The sequence below is a fragment of the Cyanistes caeruleus genome, chromosome 15 (genome assembly GCF_971803275.1).
Source record: "Cyanistes caeruleus chromosome 15, bCyaCae1.hap1.1, whole genome shotgun sequence".
Lineage (NCBI taxonomy): Eukaryota > Metazoa > Chordata > Aves > Passeriformes > Paridae > Cyanistes > Cyanistes caeruleus.
In genome coordinates, this window is record NC_141715.1 from 18,431,574 (window position 1) to 18,453,858 (window position 22,285).

The following is a 22,285-nucleotide window of genomic DNA, read 5'->3' on the forward strand; positions in this document are numbered from 1 at the left end:
GTCTGATGTAACTTCTTGTATTTGAAGAATCCTAAATGCTAATATAATTGTGTTTTTTTAATAGATCTCTTTATAAAGATTAGTTACTGTGCATTTTCTACTGCAGTTGTTGATTTTGTGCAACCTTTAACTTGTCTGTAGGTTTCCACTGAACTATGAATTGAAGATAGCTTTTGTTATCTGGCTCCTTTCCCCATATACTAGAGGGACAAGTTTAATCTACAGAAAATTCCTCCACCCACTGCTTTCTTCTAAAGAAAGGGTAAGAAATAACTTCTCAGATTTCTAATGCCTAATATGCAAACAACATATGCTAAGAAAAAAGCTCTTGCTAGATACAGTATAAGAGCAGAGCAGCTTGTTACTGTCTTGCCAGGCAGCATGAATTTGGACTAGCATAAGCAAGTGCACATGATGGTCCATGTCTATGCTTTTGTTTAACTTGCCTGAGCAGACCAGGTCCTGCTTCCTATTAACATGAGAGTTTCGTGTGCCCTGCTCTACTTGGTGCACTCTGAGGAGCCCAGTTAAGTGGAAGTGATGCAGTTTAACTTTCTACTGCAAGCATGTGAATGTATGAACACAGCTTTACTAAAAGCTGTTAATGTTAACATTTTTTTCTAGCATAAATGAGGAATAACACTCCTCAGGATGATTGACATCAATGACTTTTTTTGGTTTGCAAACTGACAAGAGGAGAGACTTGTTTAAAGGGTAAACCAGTCTGCAGCAGTAAATACCCAAACATAAAAATAGCCAGAAGATGGTTCGCTTTAATCAAAGTATGACAGGGACACAGCTCTGCTTAGCTCTTTTTCAGCATCCTATTTGGATGAGGGGAAAGAGCAATTAGCAAAGGTCTGAAGACAAGCACTGGGAAACCTCACACTACAGAAAAGAGCATTCCTGAAGGTCAGTGCTAGGCTTGGCCTTTATTAGGTAAAGCAGGTAGTAAGATTGTCACTGATAGGAACAGAGCAAGTATCTTGACATTCTGAATGTTGTGCAATAAACAACTTGCAACTTTGTGAGCTAGAGGGATACTTCCCTGTACTCTGCAAACTATTGGGAAGTACCTTGCAGTCTTTATCTTCAACTCCAGGCATTTACCAGAGCTGGAGATAAACGTTGTAACTGTTTTGTCCTTGGTACTTAACTATTTCAAAGCTGTGGTTTTGGAAGTTCTTTGCAAGTTGACTCTACCTTTCTAGGGAGCTGACTGAGTTCTTCATGTAAGATGATGTTATTTCTTGAAATGCATGATATTTCTTGAAAAACTTCTGTCCAACAAGTTAAGCTTACACTCTCTAGGGAACATTTTACAACGTTTCTGAGCTGTACTGAAGTGATGTACTTCATCTTCTTGTTTGACCACATATAATAGTTTTTTAAATGAGAGAGTTGTAATGAATAAAACACCTGTATACAAAGATATATCCCATTAAATATTTTCTTAAATATTTTTTCTGTCTTCCTTTACTGATGGGAAAATAATACTGTGGGGTAACTTTTCTCTCTTATGAACAGCCCTCTAAAATTTAAATACGTTTTTCTTTTAGGAGATTGATGAGTACATTGTCCAAGCCAAAGAAACAGGCTATGAGACCATGGTGAATTTTGGAAGGCAGGGGTTGAATTTGGCAGCAACTGCTGCAGTGACAGCAGCTGTAAAGGTAAGTTTCTGCTTGCATTAATTGCTTTTGAGCTTGATATCAAACAGTGTCATTGCACTGGGGATTTACCACTCTTATATAAAAATGATAAATTCTGCAAGTGTATTGAAATCCTGGGACACAATTAAAGGCTTGCAGCCCTCTTCTCATAGTACGTTTGTTGTTTTTTTGCTTAAGATGGATGGCAGTTATTTCTTGGATTATGAGGATCGGTTTATTATAAATTCAAAAGTTACCATTCAGTTTTCTGGGCAGGCTTTTAACATAGATGTCAATTGTTTATTTTCTGTCTGTGTTGTGCTTTCTTACTGATAAACAAACTTTTTAAAGGACTTCTGGCTTTTCTGCTGTTTTTCTCCAATCATCCTGAGGTAATGCCACATAATGAATTTAGGCATGAAGGACTACTACCATCGATAAAAATTATCTTGACACAATTAACCTGTTTGCAACTTGAGTGAATTATTAAATTATTATGCTAAGCATAAGCCTGCCCATTGGTGTTTAGAATACATTTGCTTTGCCATGGATTTGCCATTAAATGATGAAGTAATCTGTCATTTTTTCTAGATTACCTTCCCACAAAAATTCACTACCTTTAATATTTCAGAGGGCTCTGGGTCTAGAAAGACAAAATACAGGCTAATATGTAAGATTGTAACCAATTTGTGCACCACTGAAGGGAATATACTTCAGACCATGTGTATCCTACCTAATAGTAATTCAAACCAAAACACGCACACACAAAAAAAAAAGATAAAAAGAAGAAAATAAAAGGTATAGAGAGAAAAAGTTGTATGTCCAAGTGAAATCACAGGTTTTAGGCAATCATGATTAATTTCTTCCTGGGAATAAAAGGAACCATTGTGCTCATAGTAACAGCACTGAAAACCTGAACACTGTCTGTAGATAACAGAAAACAACGAAGAGATCCTGGCTGTCAAAGTCGAGTATGTACAGCTGGCATTAACTTAAATGTCTGGGCTTCTATGTGAACTTTCTGCATTAGAAATAAAAGACATTCCTAAAAACTACACTTTTACATGCTACCTCAAAAAGCTTTGGAAAAGTAGTCATGTATATCTTGTTTGCTCATTTTCTCTGTTCTTAAAGATGCATGTGGCTGGTATAGCATTGTAACTTTTTGTTTTAAAATGTGGTCATAATGAGCCTAAAATACTGAGAAAGTGATTACATTTGATCACTGTGGGTTTCTTCTTCATTATTCAAATTCTTAATAATGCCTTAAGACATGAAATAATTTTGAATGCAATAGAATGCACCTCCAAAGGAATTAAAGTATCCAGAGTGAAAATAGGTTATTTACACAAGCCAAGGAAACCCAACAAACAAACACCCAAAGTGCTCTATGGGGAAATCAAGTTTAATTGCTAAATGCTAAAATTCAAGTTCTTTGCATTACAAATTTATTACAAGAAGCGCCTGTAAGGATTCCTATGATTTGTGTGTGCTCTTCGTGTTTGGCTATGGTTGGATATTTCTTGGTTAACTTTTAAGGTGTAACTGAAGTACTGTAAAATAAATAACACCAATATCTCCTCAATCTTTTCTGAAATAATGAATAACTTTTTCTGAAATGTCTATGTTTAGACTTCATTGCTATTCAGCTGTGACTCGCAAGATGCCTGCTCTTTTTGTTAAAACTTGTTAAACATGCTCATGAATATTTGTACAGAATTAGTTCAGTGCAGATCAGATGCTTGGGAAAAAAAACCACCACAATATCAAGACCTAAAATAGGCATGATTTTTAAACAGATGAAAGAGAAGACTCACTGAAAAAAAATAAATAAAATCTTTATTTTGGCATGTTAAGCCTCTTATGTTTGTCATTCCAAAATGCTGAGCATGCCTGCTTCATGCAAGCAAATGGACACAATGCATGCGTTCTTGATTTTGTTCCCTGTTTTTCAAGAGTTAACTGCTGCCTCTAGCAGGTGAAATTATTATCCCTTCACCAAGAGCTGGTGGAGCATGCTATATGATTTCAGGAATTGAATTGAAGTAGTGGGATCAGGACACACTTTCATCACTATTCTTTTTTTTTTTTTTTTTTTAAATAGAGCACACATGCTTATTCTGACATAGCAGATCTCGAATTAGGAGAGGGGGAGAGGCTAAACATGTGCAAGATTAAACCTATGTCAAAAGACACTAAAGTGTCCAAGAAAACTGCTTATAGTGACTTTAGGAGGATGTTAAAAATGGCTTGGAAACTTGCTGAAATATTTTGAATATCAAATGTGGAAGAGAGTGATTTTCTTCAAGGGTTGTCAAAGGAATAGGGGATTACCATTAAAAGGTAATGCTGGCTCTGTTAGGGAGGTTGGAGCAGCCAGCCAGGTGAGTCTACTGAAATTTGACATAGATTTAAACCCTCTCCCCTATAGTTAAATTTAAATGTATTTGGCAAGAGTATTGACTTATAGCTTACATTCTCATACTGTATTTTTAGCTGGTACTAGTTAGCCACTGGTCATATAAAATGTAGTGTTTCAAAACCTACTAAATACATGAGCAAAATAGTGTTAAATAAGCATGTCAGAAAACAAATCTTTGTGAAATCCTGATTTCAGGAAATTTAGAGATGATAGTCTGTGCTGAATTTGTATATAAGGAAATTTTTATTAGTTAAGGAATCAAAAACAAGATACCTCAATAGCTCAGTTGTTTATGGATTTGGGGGAATTATATTCACAGTGCTTAGGTTCCAGTGCTACATCTCATACTTGGATACATCTCATACTCCTCTGTTTTTCAGGTCTTCTGAGATGATGGTTACCGCTGTGTTTCAATTTCTGCCAATCCATGCATTTCTTGAGCTACTAGTGAAATCTGGTGTCTTTATCATTATGAGCAGGGGGACTGCTAATTAAGCTGTGAAATACTCGGGGGGTATTTCACAGCTTATGGGGTTACACAAATAGTGTTAATTTGTAAAGTGTTATTGGTAATGATAATATGTTTTGAGGGCTGTGTTTTCTGAATGTGTTCTAGTCATCCTGAATCTGCTGCCCTTTTGCTAATTGAGTGTTATTCTCCTGGCCTTGCTCACACTTCCCCTTGTTCCCACTCAGGACATGGCAGAGGAAGGAGGTATCTTGCAGCCAGATGTGGCACACAGCCAGTATCACCATGGGGAGCAGTACTGCTTTCATCTTCCTCCCTGCTGGGACAGCCTGTCATGCTGCAGAGGTCATTCACAGGACAGGAGTCCCTCTCCAGGTTGAGAGGGAACAGAAGTCATTCCCTGTCAGCTTGGATTGGATCAGGGAGAGAACAGCTGAGAATATGGGTACTGCATGCTGTAGAGTCCATTGAGAACTCGTCCAAGGGAGGCAGGCAGCTTCTGTCAGTGATCCTGGCCAGTGGGGGGTGCAAGTCCAATTTAAAGAACTAAGAGTCCCTGAGGCAGACAAAGTGGTGTTTGTTTACTTCCCTGGCTTAAGCATACAGACTGTAAAAGCACATGCTCAATAACAGAATAGAAAATGTAATTTCATTTATGAGGGTCAGCTGATGAGACTGCATACTAATAACATACCAGAGGCTGAGTAGTCTTGAAAGGAGACCCTTAAATAGGCTTCATTTATTTTTAAAAATTGATTTAAAAACATATTATGACTTTAATTGGTCACATTGATCACTGTTAATGAATGTGGACTCCAAAAAATGGTTAGTATGTTTTAGGAAATGCTATTGAATAATGAAGAAAAATCATTCTCAAAGACTTGCGTTTTCTTTAAGACAACACACAGACTTCACAGTTCATCCCTCTTCAGTGTTTGCATACATAGAAATTTTAGTGCTAAGTTGTGTGATTTTTTTTTAATTTTTTTTTTCTTCCCCTGGCATTGTAAATATATGTGTCTCAATCTTTTATGCTGTAATTTAGTCACCAGCCTCTGGCCTGAGTGCAACCTAATGTATACCTTCCTTACTGGCAGGAACTGTCAGTATAACAGGCCACCAGTGGTAACTGCTCTGCCATCTTCTCCTGAGCAGCATCTTGGAGTGTGTATATCTGGGGAGAGCTGGCAGCTTCTGCCATATCCATGGCATGGGAGTGGAAGCAGGAGGTCCTCTTCAGCTCCACCTACAACTGAATTTCAGTTTTTAGGGCAAACATGTTGCTTTCAAGCTGTAACTCTGACCTTTCAAACAAAATATCAAAGCTCTTAAAGCATTATTTTAAATGTCAATGTTACTTTCACATTTCCTGCAGTGGAGAACATTTAATCACACATTTCCTGCAGTAGGAAAGAATTTAATATTTTTCAGCCAGACTTTTATCCTAAGCTGATAGTAATCCAGACCTTCACAGAACGCTTTGCTTCAGCAGAAAGCAATTAACAGCTGCTTTTGAGCATGGGGGTGGAAGAATCTTAAGTCTTACATGCAGTGTGAGCACAGTGATATGTACACTCCCACAGAACACCTTGAATTTGTCCTTCAGTCTATGCAGTGGAGTTAAAGTAGATATCAATCTTGATTTGGCTAGACTGGATGTTCCCAGTGGTGGGATAGAGACTGGAGGCACTGTAGGGAGTATCTACATAGGGTTAGTATGTGTGATGGGGACTGTCCGGTTGTTGTGCAACTCCCATTCCTACTGTGACTCTCAGGCATGTGTACTGCATCATTATTTGTATACATATCCTTTCAAACTTCTCAATGTTTTCTGTGCGTAACTGTGTGTAACTTGAGTAAAACTTTCCATCTTGGCAAGTAGTTCTGAAACGATCCTCTCTGAGGCGCCACAGGAGCTCCAGCTCAACCATGCAGTTTGGTTAAGGGCACAAGGTTATTTTATGGCACATCCTTGACTTTATTTTTCCCTTTGAAAAACAAAATTCTGTATCCAAAAGCTTCACTGGAAAATAGGGTTGAATGTTCCTAGCTTGCATCTAGTCCTTTATCTACAGTGGAATAAGAACTACAGGCTTGTAATGTGAATTCTTAGTATTTTAGTTGTTATGTTTAGTTGCTATACAATTTCCAAATGTCTTTTTGTAGTATATCACATGGTGAATGAACTTTCTGGGCAACTAAACAAGTGTCTTTCTATACTTCTGCTGCTGGCCAAAACCAGCTTCTGTCACTATTTTAAGTAGACTCTTCACATTTGGTGAGTGGAATTGTGCTGAATTTGTATGGATTCTGCTGTGAACCAACTAGGCCCATTTTACATATTCACCAGCATTCAGTGACTGAGACTTAAGTCCTCTTCAAGCATTGGACATGGACTGATGAACAGTCTTTATGCTATAGCAGAGTAATGTATATACTGTAAGCTGTTACTTGTCAAAAGAAGCAGTTCCTTCTCCAGTCCTCTTCTCCATGTCCTAGCAGCTGATAAAGTATAGCTGGTTCCTGATGTATTTTACTTGAAATACTTTTCAGTGCAAGAAGTGGAGTAGTGGAAGGGCAGGATTTTTTCTGCCTTAGGAGGAACCTTAGGAGACCTGTCTTAAGCCATTTTGGGGAAATCAATTTGACTTCAGAATTTCTATAACCTTTAATACAGACACTGTACAGCATTCATAGTGCATTTTTAACTCAAAGGCAAGCTGTACTTAAGTTTTTGAGAACTGAGTAATCATACAAGTTTGTAGAAAGAGAGAGAAAAGTTAAGGCTCCTACTTCTCTCACAAGAAACCTTTTCTTTGTTATTGTTTGGTGACAATGTATGAATGGTGGAGTAAGAATTATAATAGGTTTCTTGTGCTTAAATAGCACTCTGTTCACTATGTTAATTTTATATACTGTAGTAATAACTAGTCATTAGAAAATTAAAATTAGGTTTCAGCCACTTTTCCCTCCTGCCCTTTGGTACCCAAGCAAACTCAAATAGCTTTCATTCAATTGTCTCTTCACTTTACATGGCTATTCTTAGCACGGAATAATTCAATATGCTGGTCTACCAATGGCAAACAGTTGTTGTCATAAGTGCGGGAACAAACGGCTGTGGCCAGCGACACCAGAATTGCCTTCTGCTGGTGCTGTTGCAGAAAAAGTTGTATGGAATTGTACCCAGGTTTCTGCTCCTGCTAGCTAACATGCTGATCAAACAAAGAATTTTACTTAAAATCTTCATTTGTAAGAATGAAATTAACTATTTTAACACTTGTTTGAAGTGGAATTCATGCACAGGCTTGTTAACCTTTCCCTAAAATGGTTATTTTTTGCCTTATGCCAGAGAAGGAAGAATTAGGTGTTATTTTAACATGACTTTGAGTACTTTACTCATGGTCATATTCTTTTAGTTGCTTGTGTAATAAATTAATCTTTAATGCTTTAGTAGTAACATCATCTAATGTAAGATGAAAGAGCTGCTGGATGACCTTTCTTTCCAACAGGGAAATTTCCATATGTTCCATACAGAAAAGAAGTGAAGACAATTGGAGAAGGAATACTTAATGTTCATATGTGATTAACTATTCTCCTGTGTAGCATTAGATTTTGCATTGGTATTATGTCAGTAAAGCTATACTAGTAAGAGAACTTGCTATCCTGTAGTCCAGGCTAGACTCTTTGGTTTGCAGTTTCAAGTTTCTGTCAACTGGAGCTCCTTTTGTAGTGCTGCCAGTTTCTCAGTTATTTGAATTAATGTTACAGAGTATATTTTTAACATGTTTCTCCTTCACTTTATTCAGATTTGTGGAGGATAAAATATAAAATAGCAGAAGAAAACTATCTTCAACCATACTCTTTAAAATGCAGGTGTTACTGTCATGCTACCTTGAGCTGCTATGTTTGAAGTTAACATTTCTGATGTGTGTTTCTTTTAAACACTTGCCCTCACCCACATCTTTATTTGCTCGGATTAAAGGAGTGAAGTGCAGCATTTTTAATTAAGCTGCTAGCTTGTGTAACTTTGTCATCTGCAAGCAATATACAGTTAAGCATGGGTAAAAGTAATACCTAAATCAGATGTAAAGCAGCTGCATGTGTATGTTCAATGTATTCTGTTGTGCAGCAAGGAAGCATGGGCTTAAACATCTTAACCCAAGCTAAGCAGCAAAGTTAAACCTCTGCCTGGTTTCCAAAGATACTGTTGTTGTATTTCAGAGCCAAGGTGCAATAACTGAGAAACTGGGAAGTTTCAGTATGCATGATTTGACTACTATACAAGGAGATGAGTCTGTTGGACAGAGACCTTATCAGACTTTGCCAGAAGCTAAAAAGAAAACCAGAACCTCTGTAAGTGAATCTTCAGGTATGTATCTTTTCTTTTCCCTGCCTAAAAGAACAATTCACCCAAAGCAAAAGTGGAAGAGCAGAAATACATTTACCCTCTTTCTAAATGGAAAAGGCCTCAAAGAACTCCAGTAGACTTAAACAGAGTACACTCAAAGTAAATTATGGCAGTTCAATTCTTCCTGAATTACTTTCTTCTCTCATCCACTCCCAGTGTAATCACACTGTATTCATTACTCCTGTCATTGCCAATTGGCAACAAGAACTTATTACCAAAGTAAAACTTAATTGGAAGTCAAACGTTATATGATTAAGTAGTGTTTCTGTGACAAATGTAAAAGAAGTTAAACATGAAAACATATGGAAGCTCAGTAAATAAAAGAGAAAATTAATAGAAATTACTTCACCAGGTGTCCTGGGGTGACTTTATGATACTAGTATTCCCAATCTCCTGCTTTATATTTATATATCTGTTAAGTTCTTCACCTTTAATATTAGCTTTGAGAGCTAGGGAAGCTAAAACTGCTGGAGGCTGATGGGAGTTTTTTCTCCGACCAATAGCTAGCTATTTCTGAGAGCTGACAGTGGTTTTGACCATTGAAAAGTGAGATCAACCTGTGAACACCTACTTTAAGACCTAAACCTGAGAATTTCTTGTTCTCTTTGGTTTCTGGCTTTTGAAGAAGTAACAGGTTCCGGCTCAGCCTCCTCCTCCCCCACAGCAGGCCAGACAAGGCCGCGGAAGGGAGTGGCGGGGAGGTGAGCAGGCCCAGGCCGGGTCAGGCCAGTTCCCCCGGCTCGGCTGCAGTTTCTAGCACTGCTGAGTTTTACCAGAGACTGCCAAGTAAGGAGAGGCCATCGCAGACAGCTCTAACCACCTACCAGGCCTGGGCAAGATTTTAACCCTTTCATTACCCAGATGAGGAAAAAATCCTTTTTTCCAGAGAGAGAAAGTGATCAGCATGTAAAAGAGACCCTATAAACTATCAAAGATAGTGAAGAAAGGAATTAAGCCTCAGAGGAGGTAGAGAAAGAAGAAGATGCTTTAATAAGCTGAAATATTTTTCTGTTAAAGCTATGGAGACGGACAGTAGTGTTCTGAAAAAAACTTTAATTCATGACAGTATATTGGGAGGAATGGAGTGTTTCAAAGTGAGGATTTTGAGCAAATGGTGAAGTGGTTGTGGTACTGTGAGATGCTGGAATAGAGGGGGAGAAGTAATAGTTGAAGATTTGCAGCCTTTAAGAGGCAAAGAGAACACTTCTGTTTCCAGAGAAGCTCACAGAGACACATGAAGAGAACTTTTGCCTTTGAATAACTCATCCTTAAAAATGACATCCCTAGACTCATTTGACGCATAACACACCTCAGAGTGATGTGAAACGAGAGGAGAGAACCGATGGCAGAATTTCCAGGCAGCTGGCATCAGAGAAATAAAAAGCTATAAAAGAAATAGTTTTCTTGTGAGAAACTCCATAGATAGCAGAAGACGACTTCTATTTCTCTACAAAGACTGATGAAAAGACTCTAGCAAGAATTGGGACTGTTTTAAACAAAAGAGTTGTTTTTGTCTCTATGTTGTCATGTGAACAAGGGAATGGTTGGGTAGTGAGGCAGAGAAGGGTTGTTCTGGAGGTTTTATTCTGGCTTCTTATTCTTGTAGTTTTTGTTAATAAACTTTCTTTATTCCTTTTAAGTTTTAAGCCTGTTTTGCTCTTGTTCTAATCCACATCTCACAGCAAGAAATAAGTAAGTTTTCTAGTGATTTTTTAGTTACTGCTTTAAAACCACAACACCAGGTTTGTAGTAATAGATCAAAATGTAAAATTGTATATGGTGATACGAATAATAAAGGCATCAAGTTGTCATAATAGACTGATGTCTATTAACACTCAGAAGTGTTAATAGATGGTGTGTGGTGATCAATATATGATTTTGTTGAAAGATAGTATTATTTCATTATTATGTTACATATACTGTTATTGTCATCATCACTTTGCCCTTGAGCTTCTGACACTTGAAGGAAGGTTTTGCTGAAGGTCTGCTAACTACGTAATTTTGAAATAGCAAGACTGTGATGTATAGGAACTGCTGTTTCCCACAAAAGAAGTGGGTCTGGGCTATTTCTTTTCACCTAAGACTGTCATTCCTTCTCATCCCCCCATTTTGGGGAGGGATAGCATTTGTGGGGTCCAAGGAATTTCATGAATAGTGTGCTAGCCCATTCTAAGGAATAGGTGACCAGCTGAAGGGACCTAATCTGAATTGGAGTTTCCAGAAGGTATCCTGTGCAGGGCAGTGTGAACTGAAGTCTCTGGCTGGAGAGAAAGCCAAGAATTCACAAAGAGTTGCACTAGAGATAATGTCACTGCAGCTGTTGTGCAGGATCTGTTCCTCAGTAAGAGAGCATTATTTACCTGTCTGAAATAGCTTAAAAATGCTCTAATTTTTTTAAAAAAAATTTTCAGTTTATACTATATAAATAATCACCGATTGTGAGATTCAATCTCAAATGTCAAAAAGCTTTCTTACAGCTAGTTGAACTTAATTAATTTTTTCTGGTCCTGGTCTTATCTAGCATACACCTCTCATGTTTTCTTTGAATTTTCTTCAGCATTAGGAACTTAAAAAAGATCAAAAGTACACATAGATTTAGGAACACTGTGTAGCAATATTCTCTTGTGCTGAGCTGGATCTTATTTTTTGTCTGGGCCAGGAGTTCTGTGCAAATTGATTTAAAAGGCCTAGTTGTAGGATGTGGATTGTAGGATGATGCTGAGCTGGCAGTGCTCTTGCTGTGAAAAAGGCAGATGGGATGCCGATGCATCAGGTATTACAAATGCAGATAAAAAAGTATTGGTGTCACTGCAAACACTGCTACTCTGAAACAGAGAAAGAGATGTGATTCAAATCTTCTGTATTGAAAAAGATTAATTGAAACTGTACTGGAAGCAGAGACATGTTGCCTCTAAAATGGCAGAAGAGAATGACCGAATGTTTGTCTCAAGTAGCTGTGGAATGGATGACGTGATTCTAATTTCTAGGGAAAAAAATTGATGAAAAAAATTAGATAAGCCTAAATAAAATATTGGCTTAAGATAAAATGTACACAGGTCATTGATAAAATTTGGTTTAGAGTCTAAAAGGTGTTCCTGAGTGTTACAGCCAGTAGATTCTGGGATAAAAGGAGTGTTCAGTGGAGGAAGGAATCAGACTGGATTTGGTAGCTTTGCGATAGGTCTGTGGTGGAGATTCGGGGCTGTTGGACCCCAAGGAGCTTTCGGAGTGTATTTTTAAGCAGTTAGTGCCCTCTAGTGAGAGTCTTAGGTAATAACCTTGGTCCTGGTTTTGTAGTATGTTAACAACTCTTAACAGTACTTTGGTGTGTTACCGAAATGAAAGAAGCTTTGGTATTAAAAATGCAGGAGGATGAGTGTATGAAGAAAGATCCTATGAATGCAAGTCATCAAATGGTTTGTATTGGGAGGGATCTTTAAAGGTTTATTATAAGTGTAACCACCTTCTCATGTGGATTGTGTCCTAAAATCTTAGGTACTTCTTTAGACGATCACTAAAGTTTTTGCAGTTCAGTGTAAAGCAGAAGATGTCAGCAAACTTGTGATTTCAGTCTTGACAACTGAAGAAGCACTGCATTACATACCTGTGGAACCAAGTGTCAGGATTAGAAGTACCAAACTCGTGGCAAAGTAGATGTTTCTGTTTTGAAATAAGCACATCATCTAAAAGCATAAATCAAGATAAAAATCACTGCTTTCTTAGAAGTCAAAAAGTTACAGCTACTATTTTTTAAATATTTTTTTTTCTAAAGGTTACAAAACCCCACTGGAAAAAAATCCTGGAGATGATAAAACAGATGAAGAGATGGAGGGGACACATTCAGAGGATGAAATGTTTGCTCAGAGAGGCCTTCGCAGAACTCAGAGTATGAAGTCTGTGAAAACTTTAATAGTTTAATAGGCCGTAAAGAAGCAAGTATAATCCTGGTTAATTGAGTTTGTTCTTTCCGTGTATATTGGCATTATTCATAGAGCAGAAATTTATTTTTATTTTTAATATTGGAGAATTTGTCAACAATAACTGGGTTCCAGAATGCTAAATGGGGAAGAAAGCATGTGACAACAATATCTAAGTTTGGAGCTTTTGTAGTTTGATGTGTTTAGGGGAAATATATGTATGAAATTAATGAAGCAAGGAGCAAGGGAGAGGAGACGAAACAGACTCTCTATTTGAAATGCTAATTTTGGCACCACCAAGCCTAATTTCAGGAAGTGTTCGCCTTGAAAGGGGTATGGATAACAATAATATTATCTGTGTGTTGTGCACACTTAAACATCTGCTGTTTAATAGATAAAGAATATTCAGAATTTTTTAGTTGCCGTAGACAAACAGCCTGACTCTTTGTGATCTACAAAGAGAAGATCCTAGTTAGCATCCTAGTGCATGCATCATAAAATTTAAAGATACTCCAGTATAAATCTCTGTGAAGTCTTATAAAAGTTTTTGGGTCATTCCAGGAAAACAATTGATACTTACTCTTCTTGCCCAATTCTGTTGAAACTTTATCTTATTCAGTCATAGGTAGATTCTCTTAGTGAAACCGGGTGTCCAAAGCACATTGGAAGACATTTGCTAAATAGGATTAGTGGGGAGGTGAATCATATTTCCATTTCATGTGACTTAGTACTTCATTATAATTTTGTTTTTCCCCTCAGATACAATACGGGTCACTAAAATACAGAGTAAAGAAGAGACCCGTTGTATACTTTTAAGTGTACTGCACAATTCCTGCAAGAGAAACTGCTGTACTATAGTAACTTGAATTCAAGTGTTAAAGATCTGTGTACAATGCCTAGAATGAGTCTGTATGAACAGATATGGTAGGACTTGGTTCTGTGAGCCCAAGTGATCAGATAAAGTATTACTCTGTTTTTCTATAATTGTGTCATGTTTAGATTTAAATCTGGACAAGTTACAGCATGGATTTCAGCACTCCTCAAATAGGAGTAAAATGAGTAATAGGAAATACTCCTTTGCCAGAGGTATTGAACAGATTGAAATAATTGCAAATCAAATTGAATTAAGAAAAGCTGTAAGTATGTAGAGCTTGTGAAAATTGAACCATAGTGTCCCCAAGTTTACACTGAATGATAAATATACTTGAAACATTTTTCTGAACTACAATTCCTGAAAAGGCCTATGTGTAATTTTTAAATGTACAGTTTAAAGGACAGTGGGTGATGGTGGGAAAGGAAAAGGAAAGATGAGGTAGGTAGGATACATCCTTAACTTCATCATTTTGTGTCATATTGCCAAGCTTAGCAAACTGGGGTACATAGAGCACTTTATGCAAAACTGTATAGTTTTGCACACTCTTAATGATTTACAACTGCACGTCATTTTAGTGACTTGCTACATAGGCTAGAGTTACATTTTGAATGCCAGCAATTCTTGTATTTCATGATATTTTTAAAATTCATCTTGATTCTTTAAGTACACTTAGGATGCTGTAGATATCTGCTACTAATGATATTATCAGGTGCCTTTCTATGTATTACTGGGTTGTGTGGGTTTTGTGGTTTTGGGGCTTTGTTTTTTGTTTTTTTTTGTTTGTGGGTTATTTTGTTCGTGTCTGTCTTCCTCCATCTAAAGAGATATAACATGATTTAAGTCAGATTTTGGTTAAAATTGTGGTAAGTAAAACTTGTAGCAATTCCAGTGATGCACCTCAGGGATCTTATCAGCCCATGAGCTGTGTGTTCAAGTCATGCTGCCGTAAAGTCATATATGATAGGTTGGTCAGGCCCTGGTTTAGTTTTGCTCTACATTGCTTTAAGAAAAAATATATTTTTATATATATGTACTTTAGAACATGTATGAGTGTATATTTCATACTATATGTGGATTCTAAGATGGTCTGTGTAGTACTTTTTTTTTATTGCTAAAGTTATTACTAAAATATTTGCATATAAATAGCTCCTTCTAAAGATCTAGTTGATTTAGTCAATCATTTTATAACCTAGAATCCCATGGCATATCTACACAGAGATTAATTTTGAAATGACTTTCAATGCAGTGATTTGTCAAAATTACTTTTTTAGGTCACCTTTGGTATTATTTTCTGCAGTTCTGAGAATTAGTCTGATTCTAATTTTCTGTGTATATTATAGTAGTATAGTAGTATATAGTAGTATATTTCTACTGTGGCTTTAGGGAGAAACAACCCATTTCTTGCAGATAGTACTTTATTATGTATCTTTGGGACAGACCTTGTTACTTGCCTCAAAGAGAACATAGCATGGATTCCTCATATCCTTCGATCTCTGACTTCAATCCTCAGACCTTCCCCCAGGTATTGACAATCATCTGCTGTTGGTGTTGTTGCTCTCTAGCTGTGGGAAATGTCTGCAAGCCATGTGCAAAGCTGTGCTCAAAATGCAACAGCACTTAGAGCATCTCTGAGGAACCTCGGTGCTTTAGTGAGAAGTCCCAGCAGGCCATGTGTGATTAAAAGGATGAAGTTTGTAATACTTAACTCAGAAACACAGTTTGATACCAGAAGACAGGAAGGCTGCTGTCTCCCAAATGAGTACAGTGCAAAACTCCCATCCCCTAAACAAAACTGTACGTAGTTATCCAGCTTTTCTAAGGAGCTGTAGGCAAGGTGTGATCAAAAAAAAAAACTCCGTGGGAGTGTGGGACTTCTGCCCCAGGAGTGTTTGTGCTTCTCATCTGTTTCCCTGAGGCTTGTCTGTATGTTAAGGTACATAAGAAATTAAGGAACCTAGAGCTCTTGTATTTGCATCTCACCAGTCTCTGAATAGTAGACTAACCAGGGCCTGAGATGGACACTCTTACTGTATAGTTGAGCATTTGCTGACACATTTTTCTGTAACTAATCATGCTTGTTTTACCAGCAAGCATTGCAAAAAAAGATCCTCTTTCTACAAGTCATAATCCTGCATGAAGGAGTAGGGTAAGCCATTTTTTCAGAATTACAGTTCCTCTTACAAGTTCATGTAGATCCTGTTTGGGGAGTTGTGTTTTTACCCCATCTCTAGGACTAGAGATCATTGAAGTATTTTAGGCTCTACCACACTCTTGTCAGGAAGTTGCTCTATGTGTCTCTATGTACCTGAGGCTGTAACTTCTGGCAGACTTAACTTGCCAGCTCAGTAGTGATAAAGACTAAATAAATACTCCTCTATCTGGAACTTGCATGGAATTAGGAAAGCTGGCAGTGTTATTAATATTCATTACTGTTTGCATAAAAATGTACTTCTTTCAGATCTTACATGATCAAATCTTCAATGTTTTCCTAGCTGTTGTCTTCATTCTTAATAGCCAACTCTAAAAATATTTTCTTTTTATATCTCAGACTGATTTTGATCTTTGAATTCATCCTCAGACTTGTTCACTGGATTATCTTAATTTTTTTCCTCTTACTGTTTATTGTTAGCTGATGCTAACAATGGCACACAATGGCATGATTAGCTTTCGTCCCAGTGATACATAGTTCTCCTTACTGAATTTAGTTTAGTTTGGGTTTGAAATATTACAATCTTTTAACTTTAGTTACAGGAAATTTTCAAACTTTTCTTGCCTTAGCAACTGCAGAAGTCATCTGTCTAGCTCTTACAGGAAACTTCTTGAAAAAAATGTTAAAAATTGATGTTTATTATTCATTGTGGATTTGGAATGTAAAATGTAGTTCATGCCAAATTATCTAATCATATGAAAAAAGTGTTTTCTGAGAACTGACTGACTGCCACCAACAGGACTGCTGGTGTACTTAAACAAAAACTTGGGGTTTAAAAGTGTTTTAAAGGAGAATATGTATTTCCATTTAAATCGTATAAAGGTTTGAAGCTTTTCCAAAATATATCTGAACTGACAGCTTTCTTAGCAAGAGCCTACTGTACTTCTAAAATACCCAGTCTGAGATGAGGATTAAATTGGTGGCCTCAGCTGCAAATAAGCTTAGGCTGGACTTTGATTACAATGTAATTGCCAATATTGCTAATTCCTTTGCTATGTGAAACTAACCAAATAATATCCAACATACATTTTGCAAAATATAATGAATTTTAAAATAGAAGATAACTTAGTAAAAGAGAATGGTGGAGAAAATTCTGGACGCATTCAACGTACTGTTCATGACAAAAATATGTTTTACTTTTGGTGTTGCTTTTATTAATGGGAAGTTGGTATTTTAAGGTATTTTTTCTACAAAAATGTATGTGCAAAGGCAATACTTTAACATTTTTCAAGAACCTATACTGTTAAATGCTACAAACCACAGAATATACATTTGGACTGAAGGTAGTAGCTTCAAAAAAATGCAATGTAAGCTTTAATTTTTATATTATAGTAATAACTTGCTGTCAACTTGTTTACATATTTGTAGGATGGAAACTTCATTACTTACCTTGATGCTCTCTTTAATAAATACTGCTTTGAGCATGATGCAGTGGGTATTTTATTATCTGAATTACTATTATAAACCTAGTCACTATGTAATCTGTATTCTGTTACTTATTATAATGATTCAAACACAAAAACAATCTATCTGAAGTTTGGAGAAACTTTTAAAACTCGTTGAATTATGACTAAGCTACTCTTGATTTTCTGCCACCAAGTTTGAAGCTGATTTAGGCTGAAATAAAATGTACGCTGCCAGAGGCAACTTGAACATACTATAGTGTCACCTGGTTTGATTAGGTGCTTGGTTCAGAGTAAATTAAAATTGAATTGCTCAATGTCCCAAAAGAGTGTAACTTCCTGTGGAACTGCTGGACATGAAACTGATTTTGTTCTGTATTCCCTAGTCAGGATTCTTCTGGTAGTCCAGAGGAGGACATGCACAGGTGAATTTGGCCCTTTTTCAAACCTCCCTTCAAGTAATCTGTTAACACCCCTACCAAAACTCAAGTAAAAACCTCAGTAACCACATTTTCTAGGCCTTGTTTGCAAGGCTTCCTCAAGGCTTGTTTTCAAGCCTCGATAAAATATATTTTTTATATGGTTCATTGAGGAGAAAGATTTAAAAGACAGTAAGCAATAAATGATTTTTAAGCATTATGAAAATCCATCCCAGAAGCACACACTGACTCTTAAGAGACCTTGTCATGATTCAGTTTCTGATGTCAGAAAAGTTCATGCAGTACAAGCACCCTGCCAAGAAATTGTGGATGTCTGAAAGTAATGCTGACTTTTTTCCTTTATTTCTTCAACTAACGTTTAGCAGGTAGTGGGAAAGTGGACTAAAAGCTGTCTACCTGATGCTGGTAAGATCCAATCGGGGAATAATCTGAAAATTCAAAACTAATGCTGGTACATACATCTTAGGTTAAAATGTTAATTATTCAGCAGCAGCAATGGTGACAGGTCTTTTATGGGGGTTTTGTTGTAGTTGTTTTGTTTTTTGTTTTTGGGGGCTTTTTAAGTTCTGAGGCATTATGTATTTTCCTCACTAGTATGGGAAAACAAATGGTGGAATAGGAGGGCAAATCTAATATCTATTGTAAAAGCAGTAGGCTTCCAAAATTATTTTCTTCCTTTATGTAGATGTACTCAGGGGACAGAATGGGAGCCTGTCTTATATCTGCCTGCCTTTGCCAAATTTCAGCAACAGATTGCTCTGTTTGCATTAGGATAGGAATCATGAAAGCAAGCTGGAGTAGAGACTACAAGGAGTCCAAAACAAAAGATTTCACTATTGTCTGCTAATGTACTGTGACTACATAGATAGGGAAAGTTATAAATGACAATATAGTATTGGCTTTTGTATTTATGTATTAGCTTTTGCATATTATTATTAGTCACAAATATATTGATATGGTACAATATTCTTTTAACTGCTTTTTGGTATAGTATAACCGGTGAGTTTATGTATGCACCATATAGCTTATATAAACAGCAGTGTGATAAATATAGCTTAAGCCATAGCGTAATATTAAAATAGAGACTGTGATATTAAAATGCACCACTCAGAAAATGGTGTAAGATAATTAGGTGGATTCTCACATTGGTGGATTATCCTATGTGAATGATAAGAGAACAGTGACAAAAACCAGAACACCAAGAAGAATTTACTGACTCTTTGTTAGCAGGTAGTGTAAAAACAACAGGATAGAACCACAAGAAGAAATAAAATATATTTATTTAATCTACAGGATGGCATGAAGACAAGTCAAAGGTTAAAACCAAGCAAAAGAAATTCCTGGAACATCTAAACTCACAGGTATGTTTGAAAAATGTATAAACTCTCATGAATATGCACATAACTCCTGTAATGTAACAGTATATAAGAACATTGCCTTAAGCAAATTGTGTGGTTTTGGCATATTGCCAAACACCACAGCCTGGATATTGTCCCTTTTATCTCTCATTCAACTTATTAAAAAAAACTTTAAATAGCGAAACTTGTTTTTCACGGGGAAGCTTAGAAATTATTTAGAAAGTTTGTTTTTTCCAGGCTGTAACAGTTCAAAGGTAAGGAGTAATTTGACCCTCACTTAGCTCTTCCTGTGTACCACACTCACTATGTTGCATGGCCCACACTGCTTCCTCAGGGAGCTGCACCACTCCAGACAATATTTCTACTAATTTTAGTTCTCCTGAACTAAGAATACTGAGGGAAAGTCATCCTACCTTACTAAAGGAAAACCACTTGGAATATTCACGGAGTCCTCATAGAGGTAAAAGTGAACTTCATTTATTGCATAACTCAGTACATTCTTATGGGGTTCTTTCAGGGTTCACGCAGCTTAAGTAAAACTGCTGTTGGCTAGTGTATTGTGTTGTAGTGTGTTTCTTGTTAATGGTATGTTCTGTTCTTACCCAAGTTGATAGTTTGGTCCAAATGAGACCCTCCCACCCCATGTTGTCAATCTACCCTGAGTCTCCTGTCAATCTGTCTTAAGCCCACCGCATGCTTGGAATTCCACTTCGGAAACCCCCTAAACTTCAGCGCTTGATTAGTCCATGTGACCCAACTTTCCCCCACTACCTCCACATTGGATGATGATTTTGTGAACCCTGCCTTTTACCCTCTCCAGGATATCTCTGATCAGCTGATGCTTTGTACGCTCCTTTTGAACTGCCTCCCTATTTCAGCTGTTGCATGCTTGCATTTTCTGTCTTTTGTCCCCAAGATTCCCCAGAGCAATAAATGCTTTATTATCCCATGCAAAAGACCTCCCTCCTGTCCTTGTCTCCTCAGAGCGCAGACTGACAGCCAAAAAGCCATTGAGCAAGTGCTCTAGTCGCATCTTGGGTCATCCTGCTCCTGGGTGTGACCCACTCCTGTTGCAGGCCAAAGTGACAGACCTCCAGCCCGATGCGATAGCTGGCGCCTAATGTGGAGCCCTGTGAACAGATCCCACAGATGAACTGTGGATTTTATCCAAGAAGTTCTGGCCCTCAGCTGCCTCTGAGTGCAGCAGAGTGGTTTTTCTCCTGTGGCTCTTGTGGGGAGGAAGTGATAACCCTCTAGCATCCAGAGGACCACTTCCCTGAGGAGGACTTCCCTGCAGCCCCTGTCCAGTGGACCAAAGGAGGATGAGTATACCCCAAGTTAGGCTGAGGGTGCTCACAAATTGTGGGAAGGGTGCACAGCTCCCCGGGAGTGGTGGAGGGGGCGGCCACGAACCTACAGGCCATGATAGTTGCCTGCGGAAAGCATCCTGTCCTGAGACTGGCCCTGGATCTTTTATCTTGAGCTTGTTGCTTCTTTTGCTGCAGAGAAGGGTGTATTTTTGCTGTGCCGGCAGCTTAACATCAAGGAAAATGGGTGTGAAATTGTCAGCACAGTAGAGAGGAACCTATTTTCAAATTTTGGGTACCCTGGAGGGTGGGAAAGGAAAGTTTTCAAAAGGGTTGTTAAAAAAGTTTGTTCAGTGGCTTTTCCTCCACTTTCCAAGGGTATCCCCAGAGGAAATACCAAGCATCCCCTTCTGGGATATAGCTGGAAGCAAATTAACAGCCTTGACAAATAAAGGTGATACATCAGTTGCTAAATTCTTTTCATTGTGCTAATTCGATCAGTGATAGTTGAAGAAAAGAAAGGAAAGGCTCAAACTAACCCCCTCAGATCCAAAACCCTTGTCCCCTGATCCAAAATCCTTGTCCCTTGCATCAGGAAGACTGTGCCAGGCAAACTGCACAGGAGAGCTACCAACTCCCTGGCCTCCCACAGACTTCTCAGTACCCTTGCCTTGAGAGCAATGGTCATGCTGTCAAGGACCCTTTCCTAAACCCCTCTTTCCCAGTTGTTAATCCTCCAGTTCAAGTGAATGCCCACAAAGGAAATTCCCAAGTTTTCCCTGAGTCCTCTCCTGCCCCTCAGAATGACTCTCAAGAGACACAAGATGGTGGAAGCCACATGGCTCGGCCCCCACCTTGTGCCTCTTCTTCCCAGAATGCCTTTCAGAAGAGGTTCTTTCCAACCTCTTCTTATCCCCTGACCCTACCCCTACCCATGCCCCTCCTTTTCCTCCCTTCTCCCCAAACTCAGGCCCTTCCCCAGGCAACCCCTCTTCCTTTCCACTGTCTCCACCTCCCATTCCCATGATATCATTTGTTCCCATGATGTGACCTGGGAACAGCAGCTCCCATTCCAATTGCTGTCCTACCCCTGCTCCCTCCTCCTTCTCTGGCAGCTCTCATCCTCTTCCAGCTTCAAATTCCCATGATGGCATGGGAACTGAAAGCCATGAGCCCAAAATGCAAAACCTGGAACTGGAGACCATCCCGTTTGCTGCACCTGTTTACCTATACCCAAACAAGAGGAACCCCTGAGTGGCAATCTTGATTATCTGCATAAAGAGGAGCTTTGCAAGGCTCAGAAGGAGTTTGGGAGAAAAAGTGAATATTTTAAAGGTCTTTTAAAGGACACGTTTTCCTCAAACATACTAGTTCCTGACGATATCAGGGATTCGTTTGCACATCTCCTAATCCAAACAGAGTATCTGTTGTGGGAGAGGACATGGAGATTATTACGAGAACTCTTTCCTGAGCTCTTGCAAAGCCCTGACTGTGCCATTGATGCAGACAACAACAAAATATCTCAATGGACCGCTTGTGTGGTGAAGGGGGTTAGTCACAAGCTAGAACTCAGGCTGAAAAAATACTGCAGCCTGTGTTGGAACAGGTAAAGAGAGCTGCAGAGAAGGTCTTTATCCTTATGCCCACCAAAGAACGTAAGCAAAGTTATGTGAATATTAAACAGTTTCCCTTTGAGGCTTTTATAGATTTTGTTGAAAGGCTCCGAGTCGAAGTAGAGAGGCCGGTGAGAGTTGGCAACTACAGGAACAGCTAATAATGGAAGTGGCCCAAGCAAATGCTAATGACATCTGTAAGAGGATCATCCT

The 22,285-nt window shown here is 38.1% G+C and overlaps 1 protein-coding gene across 1 annotated transcript; it reads left to right on the plus strand.

Annotated features, from left to right (window-relative positions):
• Positions 1 to 227: 227 nt before the first annotated feature.
• On the plus strand, positions 228 to 20,108 carry LOC147650460 (receptor expression-enhancing protein 3-like). The gene is made up of 6 exons (XM_086852101.1): positions 228 to 262; positions 1,560 to 1,673; positions 8,765 to 8,912; positions 12,724 to 12,837; positions 19,088 to 19,155; positions 19,527 to 20,108. Exons 2-6 carry the CDS (start codon positions 1,608 to 1,610, stop codon positions 19,533 to 19,535), a joined length of 405 nt encoding a protein of 134 aa, XP_086708227.1. The 5' UTR covers positions 228 to 262; positions 1,560 to 1,607; the 3' UTR covers positions 19,536 to 20,108.
• Positions 20,109 to 22,285: the final 2,177 nt, after the last annotated feature.